The 21,040-nt window shown below is 41.4% G+C and overlaps 1 protein-coding gene across 1 annotated transcript; it reads left to right on the top strand.

The window, feature by feature from the left end:
- Window positions 1-279: 279 nt before the first annotated feature.
- LOC133109828 (protein kinase C delta type-like) lies at window positions 280-20,828 on the top strand. Its single transcript, XM_061219483.1, has 18 exons — window positions 280-620; window positions 8,352-8,481; window positions 8,856-9,055; window positions 9,236-9,302; window positions 10,622-10,787; window positions 12,366-12,397; window positions 12,631-12,716; window positions 12,872-13,001; window positions 13,248-13,348; window positions 14,993-15,035; window positions 15,354-15,472; window positions 15,612-15,785; window positions 16,010-16,101; window positions 16,553-16,615; window positions 17,211-17,349; window positions 17,566-17,754; window positions 18,513-18,641; window positions 18,945-20,828. The coding sequence occupies exons 2-18, from the start codon at window positions 8,373-8,375 to the stop codon at window positions 19,107-19,109; spliced, it is 2,004 nt and encodes a 667-aa protein (XP_061075467.1). The 5' UTR covers window positions 280-620; window positions 8,352-8,372; the 3' UTR covers window positions 19,110-20,828.
- The last annotated feature ends 212 nt before the right edge of the window (window positions 20,829-21,040 follow it).

Genomic DNA, 21,040 nt, shown 5'->3' on the forward strand with positions numbered 1-21,040 from the left:
AGATGTAGCTGGTGTAAGTCACCAGGGAGATTCTGGAGGAAGTGGGTTTGGGTGTCAATACATTTTTTAATGTACACATATAGTTAAACTCGTTATTTTTAGCGCGCAATATTTCTCAGCCTAACCAATGATCATTTGGATCGAATAAAAATGACACACAACCAATTACAGCCGGGTTTTCCTTTGCACAAGAATGCGGATATGATAGTCACGTTTCCAACAAAGAGAATGCTAAACCAGAACACTAGTGACAATCCAGTTTATCAGGCTGATTACGTTTTCACAAAAACATGAGATAATTTTGCTAAAGATACAGCTAAACATCGAGATTATTGCTGTAAATCATGGACCAAGAGAACCTGGAGACCACTATCCCCCACATAAAAACAGCAAGATAAAAATATGTTGCAGATCTAGGACACGAGTGTGGAAACCATTTGTCTCGTGTGTGTGTGTGTGTGTGTGTGTGTGTGGAGGTACTGTACACCTGATAGATGCGTACGTCACTCTACAGACAAGACGCAAAGGGAGCAGTCCGCTCTTGCTTAGCGGAGGACATCGAAGGGGTTGAAGACTAAAATAAGACCCAGTAAGAAGAGGGGGGGATCCGATACGACGAGGTAAGGTTTCGTGAAAAATATATATTTGCCACGGAAATACAAAATAAGCTCAAGGGTCCTACAAAATGAATTATCATAATGTAAACATCATCTGTAAAAAAAATATGAAATAGCCTGTTATCCTGCTCTCCCCGGGGTGCGCTTGTTAAGAGTGCAATTCGAAGATGGGTTAAAAACTAAACTAATTTGACTTGTTTGTAAAGCTTCGGCGACTAGTCATTTTGAACAGTTATAAAGAAACATAGAAAACAATCAACTTAACTAGTTTGTTGTGACCATTTCCAGATTTTTAAGAGGCTATTTAACAGAACATGCAGTCATTGATAGCGTCACCTAGGCTATGTTTTCCATGTGGTTGTTCATAAACCATGAGTTTTACGGGTTGAGAAAAATTGTAGGTTACTACATGGATGTTTCAGTAACAATAGGTTGTAGGAGACGTAGCCTTCTTTATTATTTCAGGAAATGTTTTAGCAATAGCGTGTTTGCTGCCGAAATTGAAATAAGTGCTGTGGCACGTTAGGTGAAGTTTAAGTGTACTGTAAGTTTTGCAAATGCAATGTAAGCAATATGAAGAATCTTTTTCGCTTCCGCGTGTTTTACATGGATGAATGACTTCTTCTCATATTCAGCCATGGTTATTCGTGTGAATATCATTTAGGTTGTTGTTCCTTAATCTTTAGCTAAATAGTTGTACTTACACGTTAAATGTTTTGCATGCAGGTTAGCTTCCTTCGACTAGAACGTCGCCACGCATTATCCATTTGCGCTACGTTCTGTGCAATGTTTCCGTTTCAACTTAAAATGTTAACTGTTTAAAAGCATAATTAACAGTTTCCGCTCCTGGGACAAACATAGCTGTAAGCCTTTACAGTAGGCAAACACTTTTGCATTATCTTAATGTCATTTCTGAGCAACCATGTAAACAGAAGCAGAGAATGCAGAAGAGGGGAACTTCAGAGTAATTTATCTTTCCATCACAGTGCACATATATGGGAATGGTTTGAGGCAAAGCCATTGCTCCAGCGGTGTTCCTCCCATGATATTTCTCTTTCCTAAATACTGCTGAAGTATTTTTACCGCTTGGCTCTCTACCATCATCCCTACAGTAAACGCATCAGTGCTGAGTAATGCTTGACCCACAAGGCATTCATTTTGGCCAAGGAAAATATATAGTTTTTACATGTGGAAGAAAATGTAGTAAAGGCTGGTAAATGTGTCATAAGAGAACTTTATTTTTTTTAACTGGCTAGTGCTGTTCTAACTTATTTCTAACGTGTCCTGACACTATTGCCTGGGGTATAATTATGAAACTCCAAGTGACAATCATCTAATGTAGTAGTGGATGTTCAGGTTTGGAGGTGATTATATTGTCTTCATTTATTTACAGGGATTTAATCCTTTAAAACATGTTTAGCCCTGAAGCAAGTTTCTGGAATGTGTTCGTAAAGCTTTAGTGTTAACGTGCCTTCTTTTTGAACATGTATGTAGTCATGCAAGTACGTTTATGACTCTAACTTCAATAGTTCAGATTCAATGCTATGCAGCCTTCTTCCTTGGAATAGCACACATTTCCCTGGCAGTGTGATTGTGTGTTTGAATAATGTGTGGTGCAGTGTCAAGTGACCAGGCTGCTTCCATTTTCTTTTTTCCGCCCAGCCTATTTCCGCTCACTCTGCAAGACGTCCCTCTTTGAAAGATAAGAGTCAGGATCCTCTCTGCTCAGCTTCATACTTGTGTGATTTTGTATTCTTATTTTGCTTGTGAAACTGCTGACAAATTTCCCAGTGATTACAATTGTAAGAACATTTTACAACAGTCTGAATAATAGATAATTGATGACAAATAAACAAAGAAAAGATTTACAATTATCATATTGATCGAGCTCCTTGGTCCTGAACCAGAATCTTGCCACTGTTACATATTTGTAGTAGATTTGAAATGTTGTATACGTAGACGCACACTCAAATGGAATAATTCATTTCACAAGGTCGAAGTGGGCATGTGGGAAAGGCTGGCCATTGTTCCTCTCTCTCTACCATGTGCCCTGATCATCTTTCGCTTTCATGCTGCTTCCACGGCGTCTGCAGTGGCAGCTCAGGTTCATAGACCCGAGCGTCCTGTTGACAAGGCAGAAACACATACCATTCTGAACACTTTGCAGACTAAGCGTCTGCCTTGTTTCATCTGCCGGAATGCATACCAAGGTCTCGGTACTGTGCATGCGACAAGCACACCCCACACCTAGTTCAACCTGATTTTTGGTCCTGCCAAAGTGCATTCTAGCAAATGTTACATTACATTAATAGCATTTGTCTGACGCTCTTATCCAGAGCAATGTACAGTTGATTAGACTAAGCTGGAGACAATCCTCCCCTGGAGCAATGCAGGGTTAAAGGCCTTGCTCAAGGGCCCAACAGCTGTGTTGATCTTATTGTGGCTACACCAGGGATCGAACCACCAACCTTGCGGGTCCCAGTCATGTACAGTACTGTGCAAAAGTCTTAGGCACCTGCATAACATTCTGTACAGATAAGATACTGACTATAATTCAATGAAAGGTCCTAAATAAATGTACTATACATGTTACATTACAGGCGGCACGGATGGCGCAGTGGGTAGCACTGCCGCCTCACAGCAAGGAGGTCCTGGGTTCGAATCCCCGTCGGCCGGGGCCTCTCTGTGCGGAGTTTGCATGTTCTCCCCGTGTCTGCGTGGGTTTCCTCCGGGTACTCTGGTTTCCTCCCATAGTCCAAAGAAATGCAGGTTAGGCTGATTGGAGAGTCTAAATTGCCCGTAGGTATGAGTGTGTGAGTGAATGGTGTGTGTGCCCTGCGATGGACTGGCGACCTGTCCAGGGTGTATTCCTGCCTTTCGCCCAATGTATGCTGGGATAGGCTCCAGCCCCCCTGCGACCCTGTTCAGGATAAGCGGGTTCAGATAATGGATGGATGGATGGGATGTTACATTACATTTTAGTAATTTGGCAGAATTGTTAAAAACTGAATCAAATCAATATTTTTGGTGGCCACCCTTCAGCGTTAGAACTGCATCACTTCTCTGAGATAGCCAACACTGTCCAGCAGTTCTATAAGACAATCAGCAGGGAGGTTGTTCCAAGCATGTTGGGGAACTTGCCACAGTTCTTCTGCAGACTTTGGTTGGCTCCTTGCTTCTGATCTCAGACAGCTTTGATCAAGTTTTTATGTAAAAAGTAGTCAATTGCTTACAGTAATATGTTACTTTTTTTTAATGAAATACAAAAATGTCTCTGTAAAATCAAATCTTTTGGAAAATGAATATTTGGAAATCTCAAATGTGTCCTTTTATACTAACACACACAAAAATAATAAAACAAAAAAATAAACATATATATAATAAAGTCTAGGGTGCCTAAGACTTCGCCACCCTGTGCTGTTACAGTAGGATTTTAGGTGGAAACAGAAACCGCAGAGTCATATTTTATCAGATCATCAACAGTTTTCTTCCTGTGTTTGGGAGGGGTGTACACAAGTTCCTTTTAGCATCTGTGCCAGTAAGGAATGTTATGCTTAGTCCGGTCCCACTGGTGGTTTGTCAGAGGGGTTGAGATGGATGTGAAATTTTTAGACATCAGAATAAAAACACTATATGGGTTAGCATACATTCTGGTATTTTGAAAAGTGTTTAATTTCAATATTTGAAAATAGAGCAGAGGATTGGACCCTGCAGCCCCACTCTCAGTAAGGCACAGCCTAGTTACGGCCGTACTGCTGTGAGAATAAAGCTAAAAAGCTTGCAGAAGAAGTGGAAATATAAAGATTGTTGAAAAAGTAGATTACCTCATTGGTCTGAAAAAAGTTAATAAATCACTGTTCAGAATCTGGCCCCGGTTCATAGGAATGTGGCATGAATCATGTTGCCACCCTGGTCACAGGGAAGTCATAGCGATTTGTTCATCAGTTGTGTGCATGTGCGTGTGCTTGTGTGCGCACACCCATGCGAGTGTGTGTGTCTGTGCCTGTGTGTGTGGACAGCTCTTAACCAGGAAATTGATCCAGTAGGACGTCGGAGCCCCAAAGCACGCAAATCAATGTCGCACACACCGGGCATTTTCTTAATGTGACCTTCAGACCAATAATATCTCAGGTCATTGTACTGCAATAATATTATAGTGATCTCTCTCTCACTCTTTCTTTCTTTCTTTCTCTCTCCTTTCCTGTTCTCAGTATTGTTGTCTGGAGAGAGAGGGAACACTTTTCTGAAAATGTGCATATGTGTGTGCACACTGGAGTTTTCCATTCATTCCTGAGTTGTGTTTCAGGGGCAGGAAGAATACACATCCCTCTGGAGCCCGTAAAAGAGAGCTTGTATCTTGTCTATTGTGGTAGCACTGCACAGAGAGCTTGTATCTTGTATATGGTGGTAGCACTGCACAGAGAGCTTGTGTCTTGCCTATAGCAGTAGCACTGCAAAGAGAGCTTGTATCTTGTCTATGGTGGTAGCACTGCACAGAGAGCTTGTGTCTTGCCTATAGCAGTAGCACTGCACAGAGAGCTTGTATCTTGTCTATGGTGGTAGCACTGCAAAGAGAGCTTAATTCAGCCTGCATCTGATATTTCCCATGTGAGTTGTGGAAGCTGTTTTGCATGAGTCTAAGCCACTGTGTATTAATCTGTCAAAGTTATCTGGTAAATGTTCCAGATAAACAAGAACTGTTTAACACATGGTTTCCAGATTAGCCCCACCATTTTAGATAAAATAAATAAATTAAATTAAATATACACACGCACACACACACACACACACACACACACACATAACCTACCCTGTATAAATAAAAGTTACACACACATTTATGATACATGCATCTGATACAATACAACACAATGCTAAGAAGTCAATGCTAATTTATTTTGTGTTATACTGTAAGAAGCTCTGTTCCAGACAATTACATGACATTAATTTATTCTCATGGGTATATTCATACACGCAAGAGATTTGACCAACAAAACCAGATGACCCATATCCCCCACTTCCCAAAAGTCCATCATTGTACACTGCCCATTCTCAGAAATATGGCACTGCCCCAATTTATTGCACAAGATGCCACGATTGCACTTTTGTCTGTTGAGTCCAAACTTGAGTCCGGACAAAAAATATATTCTACCACTGTAGAAAAAATATGGACCAAGTGCCTGTGACGACTACCCATAGGCTTGTGAAAAACGTTTTCAGGAGCCGCTATGCTGTACAATTTGGAGCCAGAGACAGAGTGCAGTAGAGAAAAGGGAAGTCTACCGAGTGTGGCTCATCCATAAGCAGTGGCACAAACCGTCCCTGATTCATCCACAAAGTATTGCTATATCACCCTAATAACACAGTAACTTAACAAATCGGCACACAGGGAGACATTAGATGAAGAAAAAGCACTACACTGATTGCGACTACATTATTGACTTCATATTTTTACTGTATGTTTACCATTGTCTTACTTATTTATTTTCTCTCTCCCAATAATGAAGTAGCAGATGGCTACATATGCTGAGGGTTTTGGGATATATCCTGGGACAGTAAGTGTGTGTGTGTGTGTGTGTGTGTGTGTGTGCCAGTTTCCATATCATTGATATGTACTGTCTCTATTGTTTATGTGCTTTGATGTTACTTTGGTATGCGGATATGAATACAGGTATTAAAATGTATGTGTGTGTGAGTGAGATTGTGTTTAGATTACTGCCACAATAGCACCTGGATTTACTGCATTTTTCTCTAAGGGATTTTCCAGTAATCATTATTTCCACTTCTTTAATCTCAGTGTTCAGATTCCTCTGCATCTTTTGCCTGTCATGGTATCAGTATTTTTTAAAGATTAATGCAGTAGTAGTCCAGTAGTAGTATCAAGTAATTCAAGTATTACTAGTATTAGTATTTGAATTATGTAAAATATTGATTGTCTCTTACAGACTATGGTTTAGGTGAAATGTTTCATTTGCTGAAAGCCTCAAAAGACAGGAAATTAAAAGAATTGATGAGCCCTAACACTAACATCAGCCTGTTCGCCATCAAGGCAAAGCACAGAACTCTGACAACTGCTACTGCAAGCATCCTATATTGTGAGGACTACTGGGTGTAAAATAGTTTCTTGTCAAGGCTCAGAACAACAGTTTTTATTGTAAACTTGGTGGCAGAGTATACAGACAAGGGTCGATAGCCGGCAAACAGAATCAGCAGGGAATACGCAGTTCATAAATAATGTCCAGGCAGAGGGTCAGTCCACCAGCAAACAGAGATAACAAGGATAATCCAAAATTAAGTCGAAGTCACAGGCAAAGGGTCGGAAATAAATGGGCGCCAAACAAAAACGGAATCCGAAACAGGGTCGATAAACTACAGTTCAAAACAAGACAGACAGGTAAAGCAAAAGGTGGAAGTCTAGGTCAAAACAGGTCATAACAGGAATCGATCAGGAGTATAATCAGGACCTGAACTAATAAAGGGGTTTAAATACACAGACATAACAGCATGATAACAAGGAACAGGTGAGTGGAATGACAGGAGACAGGAAGGAAGTACATGTAAGGACTGGGAGGTCGGAGACACGAAACGAGACACAGATGAATCGAATGAATGAATGGAACAAACCAGGAAACAGACTACAGTTAGCACAGAGGGTAAAAATAAACGGAAACACTGAGTACTTAGACAAAACTAAACAACTAAAAACACCTGACTGTTTCCGTTTCTGCGCAACCTGCACAAAGAACTGCATATCTTACTAGAAGGAAGCTGTCCTATTATCCACTGTCACACATTAATGTCCTTACTAAATTAGACATTTTGAGATTCAATTGCAGAGATTCAAGTTTTTAAGGCAAGATAAGCAGAACAGTTTTCAAAAATGTACTAAATATAGGTACCTTTAAGATATTCATACCAAATGTAATCTTTCTACATCAAACAGAATGAGGTCATTGTTAGTCATTCTCCACAATACTGTTTTAGTCTTAAGATATGTTAATGATAGAGTATTCTCGTCTTTCCTATACCAAGTTTTCTTGAGATAATAATTAATCAGTGTCATGTTTTCATCTTCTGCTTTGTATGTCTGTCATTTATATTACACAAGTAGCACATTTTGTACTTAAGTGTGCTCTATTTCTCAGTACTTGTCTGTAAGTATTGTTTTCATACATGACTGTATGGCTAAATATCCAGTAATAAGATTTGATGTCTATAGTATCACTGGCATTTTGATACAGTTGTTGGGTAAATGTCCAGTCGTTGACGACATCTACACAGATTCTCCCTAAGAGCCTTTTCGATGTGTGGTCACCCGCTGGGATGCCTCAGTTTAGTGACAGTGTGCAAGTGATTGCATGAGACTCCCTGGCTGCTATCTCAGTGGTCCTGCGTATGCTGGCCTTTTTCTTCTTTTAAATAGCACAGAAAAACAAATCCATCCGGTAGAGGAGATGTTTTTAGGCACGCCTGGAATACCCGGCTTTGCCTACTGCCCCCGCGACCCGACTCCGGATAAGCGGGTGATGATGGATGGATGGATGGGCTGTATGTGTTATGTACAGTCTGTGTCGATTTGTGTGAGAGTCATCAGGGAATTGTGGCTGTGAGTTCAGTTGAACTCATTATTGATCAGCTACAGTATTGTGCATGTTTGTTCACACATACTTTCTCCCCGTGCATTGTAAAAGGGTATGTATAAGATTGGATAATACATTGTTTCTGTTTGTGCAGGTGGGAGGGTAACAGATCGCCATGGCTCCATTCTTGAGGATTGCTTTCAATGCCTTCGACCTGGGTGCCCTGCCCCCACTGCCTAAAGAGCCCTTCTGTGCCATAAATCTGAAAGAGTCCCTGATCACAGGTCAGTCAAACAGTCTCTTACACACACACATGCATACATACATAGTCTGACACTTTCTCTCACATGATACAGTCTGATCTACAAACAAACACGTATGCACATGACCATTTTTACATGCACATACGCACAGCCATACATATTACATAGAGAATATCACAGTCTCTCTACAAAACTCATGGTCGAGCAGGTCTACATAGGTCATTCTCTCTCTCGTGTTTCAATAAAGAAACATCAAAAGTCAAAGTATTTATATGCTCCACATAATATTCTCTCCACCTCATTCAATTCAGCTCACTTCAGTTGTGTTTAATATGTTCTATTTGCATTGAAGTTATTGTGAAAAAGCATCTCTCTCTCTCTCTCTCTCTCTCCAGAGCGAGGGAAGACCCTAGTGCAGAAGAAACCCACCATGTTCCCACCTTGGAAGTCCACAATCGATGCCCACATCTATGAGGGGCGTGTCCTTCAGGTGCTGCTGATGAAGACCAATGAGGAGTCACTGTCGGAGGTCTCTGTGGGCGTGTCTGTGCTCGCCGAGCGCTGCAAGAAGGGCAATGGCCGTGCTGAGTTCTGGGTGAGTGTATGTGTATGTCTGTGTGTAGTTCTGTTTGTGGGTGCATGCATGTGTGTTTTTGTATACTGTATGTGTGCATGTGTGTCCTGTAGCTCGTGGGCTTTAAGTTGGTGTGTATGTCTTAGTTAGTTTGCAGGTTGTACGTTTTGTATAAAATGTTGTGTTTCTTCCTGTGTGCAGATGGACATGCAGCCCACAGGGAAGGTCAGGATGGAAGTTCAGGTCTTCTCGGATGAAAATGATGCTGGTTAGTTTGAGAAACAATCTCACACATACTCTACACAGTTCTGTGCACTCACACACACTATCCCTCCTCCCTCAGTGTGTGTGTGTGTGTGTGTGTGTGTGCGTGTGTGTATTTGTGCTTATTCAAAGTTGTTTCAGAACAGTTTCTGACTCCTGTGGTTGGACATTTTGTTCTATTTGACCACTGCATTATTTACAGGGCTTGACCATGTTTGGTGTTTCTAAAACACAAATTATTAGAAAGTTACTAGTATGACAAAAATTCATTGTCCCAAACAGTTTGAATTTACTTGTCTCATTTTCTCTCTCTCGCTCTGTCTTCCTCTCCCGTTATCATTTTCAACGTTATCGTTATCATATCTATTGCATTATAGTTCATTCATTAGCTCCCTAGCTCTTTCTTTTGATCTTTGAACATCCAGTTGCACAGTAAAGAATTTACCATCTCATAAGGAACAAGAAACACAAAAATCCACATACACACAAAAGGCATCTTAAAAATCGCAGCTCTCAAATATATTCTACTTCATTTGAATTTGTTTTTTTAAATTTACAATACAAATAAATACAAATTATTATATCAGGACTTAGGTCCATGTGTAGGCTGTGGGATCTGTATTCCCTGTTTGTATACTTTGTTTCTGCTACCTGTCTGTGCTTGTGTGTGGGTGTGCCCCTGGGTGATGCCTATCTCTTAGAGAGAAACACTGAAGTATTCTTAGGAAAGCATGTTTGAACAAACCATCTATGCGTCAGTCTCTGATAGCTCTGATCCTTTTTTTGCCAGTGTTTCCCATGTCGTGTTTAATTATCATCCATTAGCATAAGAACACTGAATTAAAAAATATCTAGAGCTCCTCTCTATCAGTCCCAGTGATTTGTGTTAAGTGTCTTTCCTGCAGTCCTGTGCCCCTCAAACCCCACCCTGCTTCTGTCGATGCCTATGATGTGGCCTTTATCCAAGCCACCCTGAACCTTCCTCCAGTCCTGTGGAAGGCCATTCTCACTGTGTGAAAATGTGGGCCACAGTCTCAGGCTTTTTACCCACCGCCATACCCACCTTTTTTTAATTTACTGCAATGAGCTGATATTTTAACGTCCTTGCATGGTTTTATTCTTAAATGCTGGTATCTAATTAACATGGCCACTGGGGGCATAAGCAGCTATGGGACATAACCACCTTGGTGACACTCCCGCTGTCTCGAACGGTTAGCAGTGTTATGTTATGTGCAATGTTATTTTGCGAGCCACCGTGAGACCGCTCGCTAGTGCGAGGGGCAGGAATGGTGAACATAACAATGCCATGGGATGTGTCCTCAGAGTCTGTGAAGCACTCACTGAAGGAGGCAGCTGGGGAAGTGGCGACACTGAACCGACGACGAGGCGCCATCAAGCAGGCCAAGATCCATTACATCAAGCAGCACGAGTTCATCACAACCTTCTTCAAGCAGTTTACCTTCTGCTCTGTGTGCCGGGAGTTTGTCTGGTGAGCCACCCTCAGTCATATGTAGAGCTCTATATGTTATTATGGTAAATGGTAAATGGTCTGCATTTATATAGCACCTTTATCCAAAGTGCTGTGCAATTGATGTTTCTCAATCACTCACTCACACACCCACTCACACACACTCACACACCAAAGGCGATTGGCTGCCATGCAAGGCACAAACCAGCTCGTCAGGGGCAATTGGGGGTTAGGTGTCTTCCTCAGGGACACTTTTGCACACGCAGCGTGGGATCAAACCAGCAACCTGCCACCTGCCAGACGACTGCTCTTACCTCCTGAGCCAGTGTCACCCCCGAGTAATAATAACCAGAGATTATTTTAATAAATTTGGTTGATATTTTTCAATTCATTTTTTTTGTTTTATGCATTAGTGATTGTAGAGCAAATTTGAGATTTCCAAACAATAATTTTCACTGTGAAATGTGAATCAGTGAAACATATGAAATAATAGACCACTTTTCATATTAAAAACTTTCTGATAAAAAAGGCTGTCTGTGATTACCTGGATAACCAGACGCAAGCAAGACAGCCAAGTCTGCAGAATAACTGTTGCAAGTTTTTTCAATAAAAAAAAGCATCCTTGAAAGCATCCTTGCCTTTACAGTATTCTTTTACATGTGCTTAAGACTTTTGCACAGTACTGTACTTGTAGAAAAGCAGGTTGTCTCCTGTCTAAAATGAGCTCTCAGCCTACTCTCTACCTGTGCCAAGTGTAGAGATGCTGTAACTACAGCACATGCTCCAGGTACCTGCTTTACTAAAGACTACAATAGACTAAAATCGACTGCTTTACTAAAGACTACAATAACCAGGTAGGCTTCCACATGTTTCAACAAATGGGCTGTCAGCCTGCATCAGAAAGGTGCTGTTTTTTTTCCGGAGTAGCTAAACTTGAAGTTGGGGCGAGAAGCTATCCGTCTAAGCTGTCCCTAAATTCAAATTACCCGCCCACTGTAGTTCTTGAAAAATGAGGAAGGGCAAAGGTGTATATCATTATGACGTATACACCTAGACCAAAATTATACCTCTGTACTGAGAGTGCTTTGGCCAGCCTCACATAGAGAATTAATCAATTACACCTTTATGTTAAATGAGCTAAATGTAGTTCATTGCAGTGGAATTACCCTTTAATTAATCAGGTAGGCTTTGTAGGAGTGGTGGGTTACACAATTAACTCAGTTAACTTGGATCTGAATTGGGTGCTGATTTTAAGGTGAAAATAAAAAACAGCAGAGCTTGTGACTTTTCAGTATCGGGGCGACAGGTTTAGTTTTAGAAGGCGTGTGAACATTGACTTCAAAAGGTGATGTCACCTCCTAGTGGCAGGATATGAGCATTGAACAGTTTGTTAAGGCTTTGCAAGCGAATCAAATCTCATGTTTTGCTGAGCAGTGTGAAATCTCATATAGGCACAACATATCCCATAGCTTACTATTACTTATGATACACAATCATTTTATCCAAGTAATACAAAAATGTACATGTACATACTGTACATCAGATAACCAGCACACAAAAGGAGAACTCTGACATCTGGCTGTTCTTTTTCCACTGCAGGGGACTCAATAAACAAGGCTACAAGTGTAGACGTAAGTGGAATTTTCTACATAAATCCCTCTCATTGATGTATTAAACTAATTTAATGTGGCGTGTTAAAGAAAAATAGTTTATTTTCAAGTGTTTACACCCTATTTTTAAAACAAATCACATTCTAATTAACATTTAGTTTTACAGGCAGTATAAATTACAGTAAGACTCAAATTTTAAAAAAGTTCACTATTCCAAAGTCAGTTTGCACTGACTCAGATTGTCTTTACCCCAGAATGCAATGCGGCCATACACAAGAAGTGCATCGACAAAATAATAGGGCGATGCACAGGAACGGCGACCGACAGCCGGGACACCATGGTAAGAGCAGGTTTCCTATTGGTCCCTGTTTTGTCTATGAGCTGAGATGTGGCAGGAGCTAATGGGGAACATTAACCTCCAATGGGCATGTAGAGCTGTGAGTGATTCACTATATGATTCATGTCAGGGGTAACATGCCTTTTGTGTGTCCACAGTTCCAGAAGGAGCGCTTCAAGATCGATATGCCCCACCGCTTCAAGGTTAACAACTACATGAGCCCCACCTTCTGTGACCACTGCGGCAGCCTGCTGTGGGGTATCGTCAAGCAAGGCCTCAAGTGTGAAGGTGGGCAGGCCTGACCTGTGTCATTTCTCCCTTCTACTCCCAGTGTCTGCTGAGTGGCTGCCTTCTGTGTCTATGAAGCCTCGCAATCGAAATAAATTCTCAGAATGTTGTATTTCGATTAACATGGTGGATAGCACTTAAAGGTGCAGTAAAATTGAGCGGGCGGTGCTTACGTCACACAGACTCTTTGCTCTATCTGATGCCCTGCCCTTCATTCATAGACTCTGCTCTCACTCTCCTTCACAGAGTGTGCAATGAACATCCATCAGAAGTGCCAGACCAAAGTGGCCAACATGTGTGGGGTTAACCAGAAGCTCCTCGCCGAGGCACTCAATCAAATCAGCAAGGTGAACAAAAGGCAACCCATTCACACAGAGCAGGCACAGGGTGCTGGCATGTTCACATCCCAAACATATCACTAATGTCAACGCTGACATTTGAAGTTAGTTGATGGACAGCCATTCCCTCCCTGTATGGAAATGTTGGCACGGAAACCTATGAAAGAAACACGTGTTGCAAGTGCGGAGATTCATAGTTTGCATGACACATACTTCCGGCAGTGATGCAGGAGAGTTTGAGGGGCTTAAACACAAGAGGAGGAGGTCAAGCACAGTTGTCTTTCTTTGCAGTACAATGGATGAAAGTACAAGTAAATTAACACATTCTGATGATAACCCATCAGGTAAAGTGACCAAAAAAAGCAAAGCAACCCAACGATCTGAAGGAAAATGTGTGAGAGGGCTATATGAGCATGTCTTCTTGTCATGGGTAGCTATGGGAATTGAAGTATAGAATAGACCTGCTGTGACCACCAGTCACTATGTGTGGCCACTAAATCCACCAAAACCAAGGAAATTGTAGATTACCATTTTAAATTAATAGATGCAGTTAAAAATATAATCAATGCAAAATTCTCACATCTTGTCATATTTCCAGTTGCTAGCTTGTTGCCATTTTCTATCCTCTATTCTGTCTTTAAAGGCATACCATGCAGGATTTTTTGCTCTGATCCTGTGTTTACAATCAAAGAAGCCTCCATCCTCAGCATCACCCACTCACCTCCATTTTTATAGTTCTAATCCATGTTACCATTTTATACCTCAGTTTTTAGATAGATATTGCCAGCAAGGAAAAACTATTCCAAAGTTAACCAAAAAGTTAACTTCCAAAGTGGTTTTTGAATGAGCCCTGTTGGCCCTGTGGTTAAATTCACTCTGCTGCACTTTTGCTTCTTCCTCTCCACTTGTTGCAGTAGCTAGCTACAAATGCTCTGCAACCCACAGGCTCAGCAGCCATGCCCAGAAACACCCCAAACACATTTTAGAATAACTGATACTGGCAAAGAACTGTAGATATGTAAAAATAGAGTAGATATGCCTTAGCATGGTTACTTTGTATTATTTTCAAGGCAAAGGCAAATATACTGCATAGTATAATTTCATTTAAAGGGGGCAAAGTATGTAGTATGCTTTTGGGCATAAACACAATCATTAAAAATCATACATTTATCCTTAAAGGTACAATAGGTACCTTTAGGTACCTTTAAGACCATTGTAAATCCCTTCCTCTCATTGAAAAAGGCTCACTGACATGTTGACCCTCTGCCTGTGTTTATAGTCCTTAAATTCAGGTTTCAAAATATGCAGTGACGGGCCGGCACTCTGTACCAAAACATTGTATAGCTCTACAACAATTTAAGCTCATTGGTTGAAAATTGGTTCTAATTGCCACCGCCAATGGTGTTTCAACGTCAGCACGTTCACAGAGAAGGGATGGGATAAAAAGTGTTGTGGTTTGAGCGTGTTTGTTGCTGCAATTCCTCTCTTGACTGTTAGAAGTCCGAAATTACCTATTGTACCTTTAACCCATTATTGAACACTCATGAGAAATCAATCTGATTTGATGGAATTTAGTGTGCTTCTTACGTAGCTTCTTACTTCACTCATTGAATCTTTTTTCAATGTTTTATGTTCTCTAAACCACTTCTTTAGAAACCCAACATGTTTGACAGTGGGATCTATCAGGAAGCCTGTGGTGAGTTACCATTACAGATAGACAGGCTATAGCACAAAGCTCTGCGCCCTGTGCAATACTGTCTCTTTCCTTCCATCACTTGTAAATCTTGAAAATAATTAAGTCATCAATACATAATATGAGTTTGCTGTGATAATCAGGTTATCATTATTAACTGTTTTTACTAAATTTAAGCAAAGAATAATCAGAAAATCTGTGATATGTTTAGTACATGCTGTACAATATGCGGCATAATTATTTTATAATGATAAATGTGGTTTGTTTGTAGTATACGTATATCGCAATCAAGAAAACATGAGTGTGTGTGTGTGGTTACAGCTGATATACCCAGCATCAGTCCTGAGCCCACCCCCGTAACCACCCCAAGCCACAGCAAGCGCTTTGGGATAGACAACTTTGTGTTCCACAAGGTGCTTGGAAAGGGGAGCTTCGGCAAGGTAGGGTCTGCTTCACTCGTTACCCGGTCTTTATAAATCCAATGCTATGAGAACACTCTCACATGAGAGAACTGACATACCTCCTCTCCCTTTCCACTCTCTTTTTGTCCCTCGCTGTAATCTCCTGCTCTCCTCTCAGGTCATGCTGGCGGAGTTGAAAGGGCACGGTGAGTTCTTCGCAGTGAAGGCTCTGAAGAAGGACGTGGTGCTGATGGATGATGACGTGGAGTGCACCATGGTGGAGAAGAGAGTGTTGTCCCTGGCCTGGGAGTACCCCTTCCTCACACACGTGTTCTCTACCTTCCAGACAAAGGTAACTCCCCTCCGCAGTCATGACACAGCTGAACTGTACAACACCTTTCTCACACCCCTGGATAAGAAATTCCCTCTCCTTTCTTTACCCACCTGTGCTGTACCTTTCAGGCTAGGGTAGCAGCCATCTCTCCCTCTCCATCTTTCCTGCAACTTCCAGCTCAAGGTCACCCCCACAGGTGTATAACCAAGTGAGGAGTTTCAGTAACGCATGTCTTTCCGCAGGAACACCTGTTCTTTGTCATGGAGTACCTGAACGGAGGAGACCTGATGTTCCACATACAGAGCAAGGAGCGCTTTGACCTGCAGAGAGCCACGTGAGTATCAGCTTCTCTACTGTTTGGAAGAACAACGGATGGGGGAAGGGCTCACTTAAAGCTACTGTGATCAGAACATCTCTCAAACAACCCCACTTTCTCATCCAGACCTCCCTCTTATGAACTTCAGAGGGCCCAGTGCAGTTCTCGGATGTGCTGGGGCAGGGAGAGTTTCATCACTTCCAGATAGAGACACATGAGCACCTAACTTTGTGCTAGCAGAGCTGCTATAGCTGCTGCAATCCATTTCTGCCCACTAAAACACGGCAATACTGTACTGAATACCCTGACCTGCTTCCTGAAATGTGCCTGCCTGAGGCGTCTCCTGTGTGCATTAATGGGACTTTAACCTCCATGCCTGCCTGTTCTGAAAGATTTAGCCCACTCCAAGCAGAATAAATGTACAGTAAATCATTTTTTCCCTTGATTTCTGCCCCTTCTGCTCTCACAGGTTCTATGCTGCAGAAATAACCTGTGGGCTCCAGTTTCTGCACTCCAAAGGAATAGTCTACAGGTAAAAGACTACAGGGTGCTGTGTTTGCATCATCTGATCTTGATTAATAAAGCTGTGATGTTACAATAGATTAAAAAGATTATCTTGAAATAGCTAAATGTATAAATAAAGGCACTGACAGGAAAAAATGCCAGACTGGGAAAAAAAACATTTTCCTGGAATGTATTTGCTGATAGGACACAATTTATCTTTGCCTAACATTTGCACAGTCATTTTCTTTAACTTTTTTATTATTAAGGAATAAAATTGTAATCCAATTGGTACGGTGAAAATGTGCACTTTGTGGACTGTAGTACTACAGCTTACCCAGAGATCAAATGGTAAATGGCAAGCATTTATATTGCGCCTTTATCCAAAGTGCTGTACAAGTGATGCTTCTCCATTCACCCATTCATACACACACTCACAGCGATTGGCTGCCATGCAAGGCCCCAACCAGCTCGTCAGGAGCATTTGGGGGTTTGGTGTCTTGCTCAGGGACACTTCGACACCGCCCGGGCGGGGGATCGAACCAGCAACCCTCCAACTGCCAGATGACTGCTCTTACTGCCTGAGCCATGTCGCCAACAAAGCAAACATGTCTTCTGTTCCAAAGGGACCTGAAACTGGACAATGTGATGCTGGACCGTGATGGACACATTAAGATTGCTGATTTCGGGATGTGCAAGGAGAATATGTTTGGGGAGAATTATGCCACAACGTTCTGTGGAACGCCTGACTACATTGCACCGGAGGTATGAGCTTGTACCGGAAGAGTAACAGCACCGATGCGCAGTCTCAGAATCAGCAGTTCGAGCATGTCCTGCGATAGTGTCAGTCACCACGTCAGTGCTTAGACATTGTAATGTCATATAATGTCATTGGCATGTAATTAGCCTAGACGTTGTGCCTCTCTGTGCTGATGTAAGTGGTTATACGTCATGTCTCTTTTGTGTCATGTCTCGTGTCAGATCCTCCAGGGTAAAGCATACACCTTTTCAGTGGACTGGTGGTCATTCGGGGTGCTGGTTTTTGAGATGCTGATTGGTCAGTCGCCCTTCCATGGAGACGATGAGGATGAGCTCTTTGAGGCGATTCGCAAGGACACCCCACGCTACCCAACCTGGATCACCAAGGAGTCCAAGGACCTGATGGAGAAGGTCTGCATGCCCTGACATTACATGAGATTACATTCATTTAGCAGTTAATCAAATAAATTAAGCATTTGTGTAGTTGAATAAATATTCAAATGAGTTAAATAGATACTAAAATATAATAGAATATAATAGAAAATATAATTGGAAAATATAAATAAGAGTCCATTATATTGTTGACAGAATTGTTCATCACAAGGTCTACTAACCTTATGAACATGACAACATTTTCAACTAATGTCCTTGTGCCATGACCATGTATTTGCCCCCTTCCCATTTTTCCTATATTATCGCATATGTGTCATCGCTCTGGATAAGAGCGTCTGCCAAATGCCATTAATGTAATGTAATGTAATGTGTCACACTGAATGGTTTCAGATCTTTAGACAAAATGTTACATAATGTTATATGAAATAATAATTTTAAAAATGTGTTTTGTGTTTACTCTAATACTACAGTTTCTCTCTAATACTACATTTTGTCTAAAGATCTGAAACTATTCAGTGTGACAAGTATGCAATAATAGAGGACATAAGGAAGGGGAAAATAATTTTTCACGGCACTATGTGGGAGACATCCACCTATGCGTGCTATCAAAATTAAATGCTATTATAATTTTTGCTAGTATCTCCTGATTGTTTGTATTAGTAGTAGTATTTCACCTGCAGAAAGAGTTGACTTTGTTTTACTGCCATGGAAACACTGTCATAAACTCTCTTCCAGACATCTGTTACTCACTGTCTCCTCTCTCCTTTTAAACCCAGCTGTTTGTGAGAGAGCCGAGCCAAAGGCTGGGTGTTGTCGGAAACATCCGCATGCACCCCTTCTTCAGGACCATCAACTGGACAGCCCTTGAAAAAAGGCAGATAGAACCCCCCTTCAAGCCAAAAGTGGTATGCTCCGCTAGTCCAAGTTTGGACTGATCCAAAGCAGTGAAACAGTCCAACATGCACAGGAAGACTGTCGATAGTGGCTATTGATAATACAATGTCTGTCATTTGACATCTGTAGCTATGTATTGCTGTATCCATTCTTAGATCTTCCCCTGAAAACTATTTTAAATAGATCTACTTGCTACAGAGTGTTAGTTCCAGGGCCTTTCTAACTAAACCATTTCCTCCCATCATCTTTGCCCCTGGCTCTGTCTTCTGTCTGTCTACTAATTGGCCTTTCTGTCATGAACTGTGTCTTTGCAGAAATCTCACAATGACTGCAGCAACTTTGACCGGGAGTTCCTGTGTGAGAAGGCCCGCCTCACCCACGGCGACAAGAGCTTCATCGACTCCATGGATCCAAAGGCGTTTGCTGGCTTCTCCTTCGTCAATCCCAAGATGGAGCAGATCCTGCAGAAGAGGAAATAATTGGCAGACTGCACTAAAGGCAGTTGGACACTCCTCTATTCACTCAGCAGGATAAGTGGGCAAGATATGGTGGATGGGATGGTAATTCTGGAGATGCGTACTGTACTCTATATTCAGTGTGTGCGAGGGCCCATTTGTCATGGTATTTGTTTTCCTCACACTCAAACTTGAACGAATGAAAAGGAGTGAAATGATTGACATACTCTATTTTATTTTTGCGATTGTCATGTGATTCTTTTTTTTAAAACATTCATTCCCGCCCCCCGTCCCCTCCCACATACACACACAAAAACAGAAACAAAACATGATTTTGGCAGGGGTAAAGTACTATATTAGCATATCTAACCTTTTACATGCTGGGATGGGTGTGAATAGTCATAGATAATGATGTGGTGGGTGGGTTAAGAGGAGTAGCTGGGGTGACCATGATTGGATCCAAGGAGTGTGGAAGGCTTTGTCTGCATGTGTTTATTTCTCTGTGCCTGTTTGCGTGTATGCAAGTGTGATTGAATATCTTTAAACATATATGATGATATGTTAACAAGAACAAGTAGGAAACCACAGTGGGAAAGAAATGTGCCAGTGGCACAGATATTGTTACACCATCGTCACCTTGTCCTGATCACAAGAAGCACAGCTTACTCTAACCAGAAATCTATAGCCATTTTCCTGTCCAGAACCAAGCCTCTGCTCCAAACACTTGGTATAATATTGCATTTATATACAAAGAAGGCCATGTGCACCAGGTACCTGCCCAACCTATAGTACACACCTTGCACAGGCAGACTGCAGACTTCTGTGGAATGCAGTAGAGACAGCCCTGTGACTGAAACGCTGCGCCCAGTCAGCACTGGTACGGTCATTGCTCGACTCCAGCCGATAAGGCCAGTTTACATTCCAGCGTCAGAGCATTGCTTTGACCGATGACAAGAAATGGATGTTGTTGTTCACGACAACCACAGCTGGATATGCCACCATTGAGCTCTCCAGAAATGTATATTCCAGAAGTGTTGGGCTCCTCATAGAGGACATTTGTCCAAAATATAGCCTTACCCAAGCCTTTCTATCTAGTCCAGTTGTTCCCAATCAAAGTGAGATGGCATAACGAATGCCATGAGCTGTATGGTGGTTGCTTTTCCACGGAGGATGACACTGACAGTATAAACTTAAACACTGCACTGCTCAGTTAAATACCATTATTTTGAAAAATGTTAATAATAGCTCAGTTATATTACAATGTATGCAAGACTACATTTTAATAAGGAGTGGATCACAGTAGATGGATTCACTTATTAGCTGAGCATTACAATTAGATGGTTTGGCTTAATTTTGAATTCTTCAGAGCAGCTAGGGTATTCTCTTATTGGCTACATCTAACCGTAGTGTTTTGTTTATGGGACAACTGTTGAGACTACACCAGCTAATGGGCATTTTCACTTGCAGTCACATTGTACACTTTATCAGTTATGTTATTAAAGAAAATAATTTTGGTCAAGTAGGTTTTAGGGATAGGCTAGAAATGTATGTGTGGACAATAGTACTGAATGAGGGTAATGAAACTAGAAGTTGATTTTAAAATGAAAAAAAGAATGCCCAATGTATATAATGATACATTGTATATTATGCTGACAAACATTGGTGAGCTATGGTTAGGCTTTTTTTTACTGTATTTATCTTTTTGCGTTTCTTAATATGAATAAATGCACAATTTACTTCAAAGCCCTTGTCATTCTTATATCTTTGATCTGTATTTTAATATTATAATGTAATATTATGACATGCTTTCAAAATTACCCAGCTGGCATTGGAGGGATGTCAGAGAGGTCAATTTGCTTCTTCACAGCTGGTAATGAGAAATGATGATAAAGAAATAGGATTCTACAATTTGAGTAAAGAACTTCATCTTCCTTCAGCCCTGCTGCATGGTGAAA

The sequence above is a fragment of the Conger conger genome, chromosome 14, assembly GCF_963514075.1.
Source record: "Conger conger chromosome 14, fConCon1.1, whole genome shotgun sequence".
In the NCBI taxonomy this organism is placed as follows: domain Eukaryota; kingdom Metazoa; phylum Chordata; class Actinopteri; order Anguilliformes; family Congridae; genus Conger; species Conger conger.

Excerpts from the sequence above, each read along its gene's own strand:
- LOC133109828 (XM_061219483.1), top strand. The coding sequence starts at position 8,373 with ATGGCTCCATTCTTGAGGATTGCTTTCAATGCCTTCGACCTGGGTGCC. Across the intron at positions 9,303-10,621 it reads CTCGGATGAAAATGATGCTG|AGTCTGTGAAGCACTCACTG; the intron begins GTTAGTTTGAGA and ends ATGTGTCCTCAG. Across the intron at positions 12,398-12,630 it reads ACAAGGCTACAAGTGTAGAC|AATGCAATGCGGCCATACAC; the intron begins GTAAGTGGAATT and ends TCTTTACCCCAG.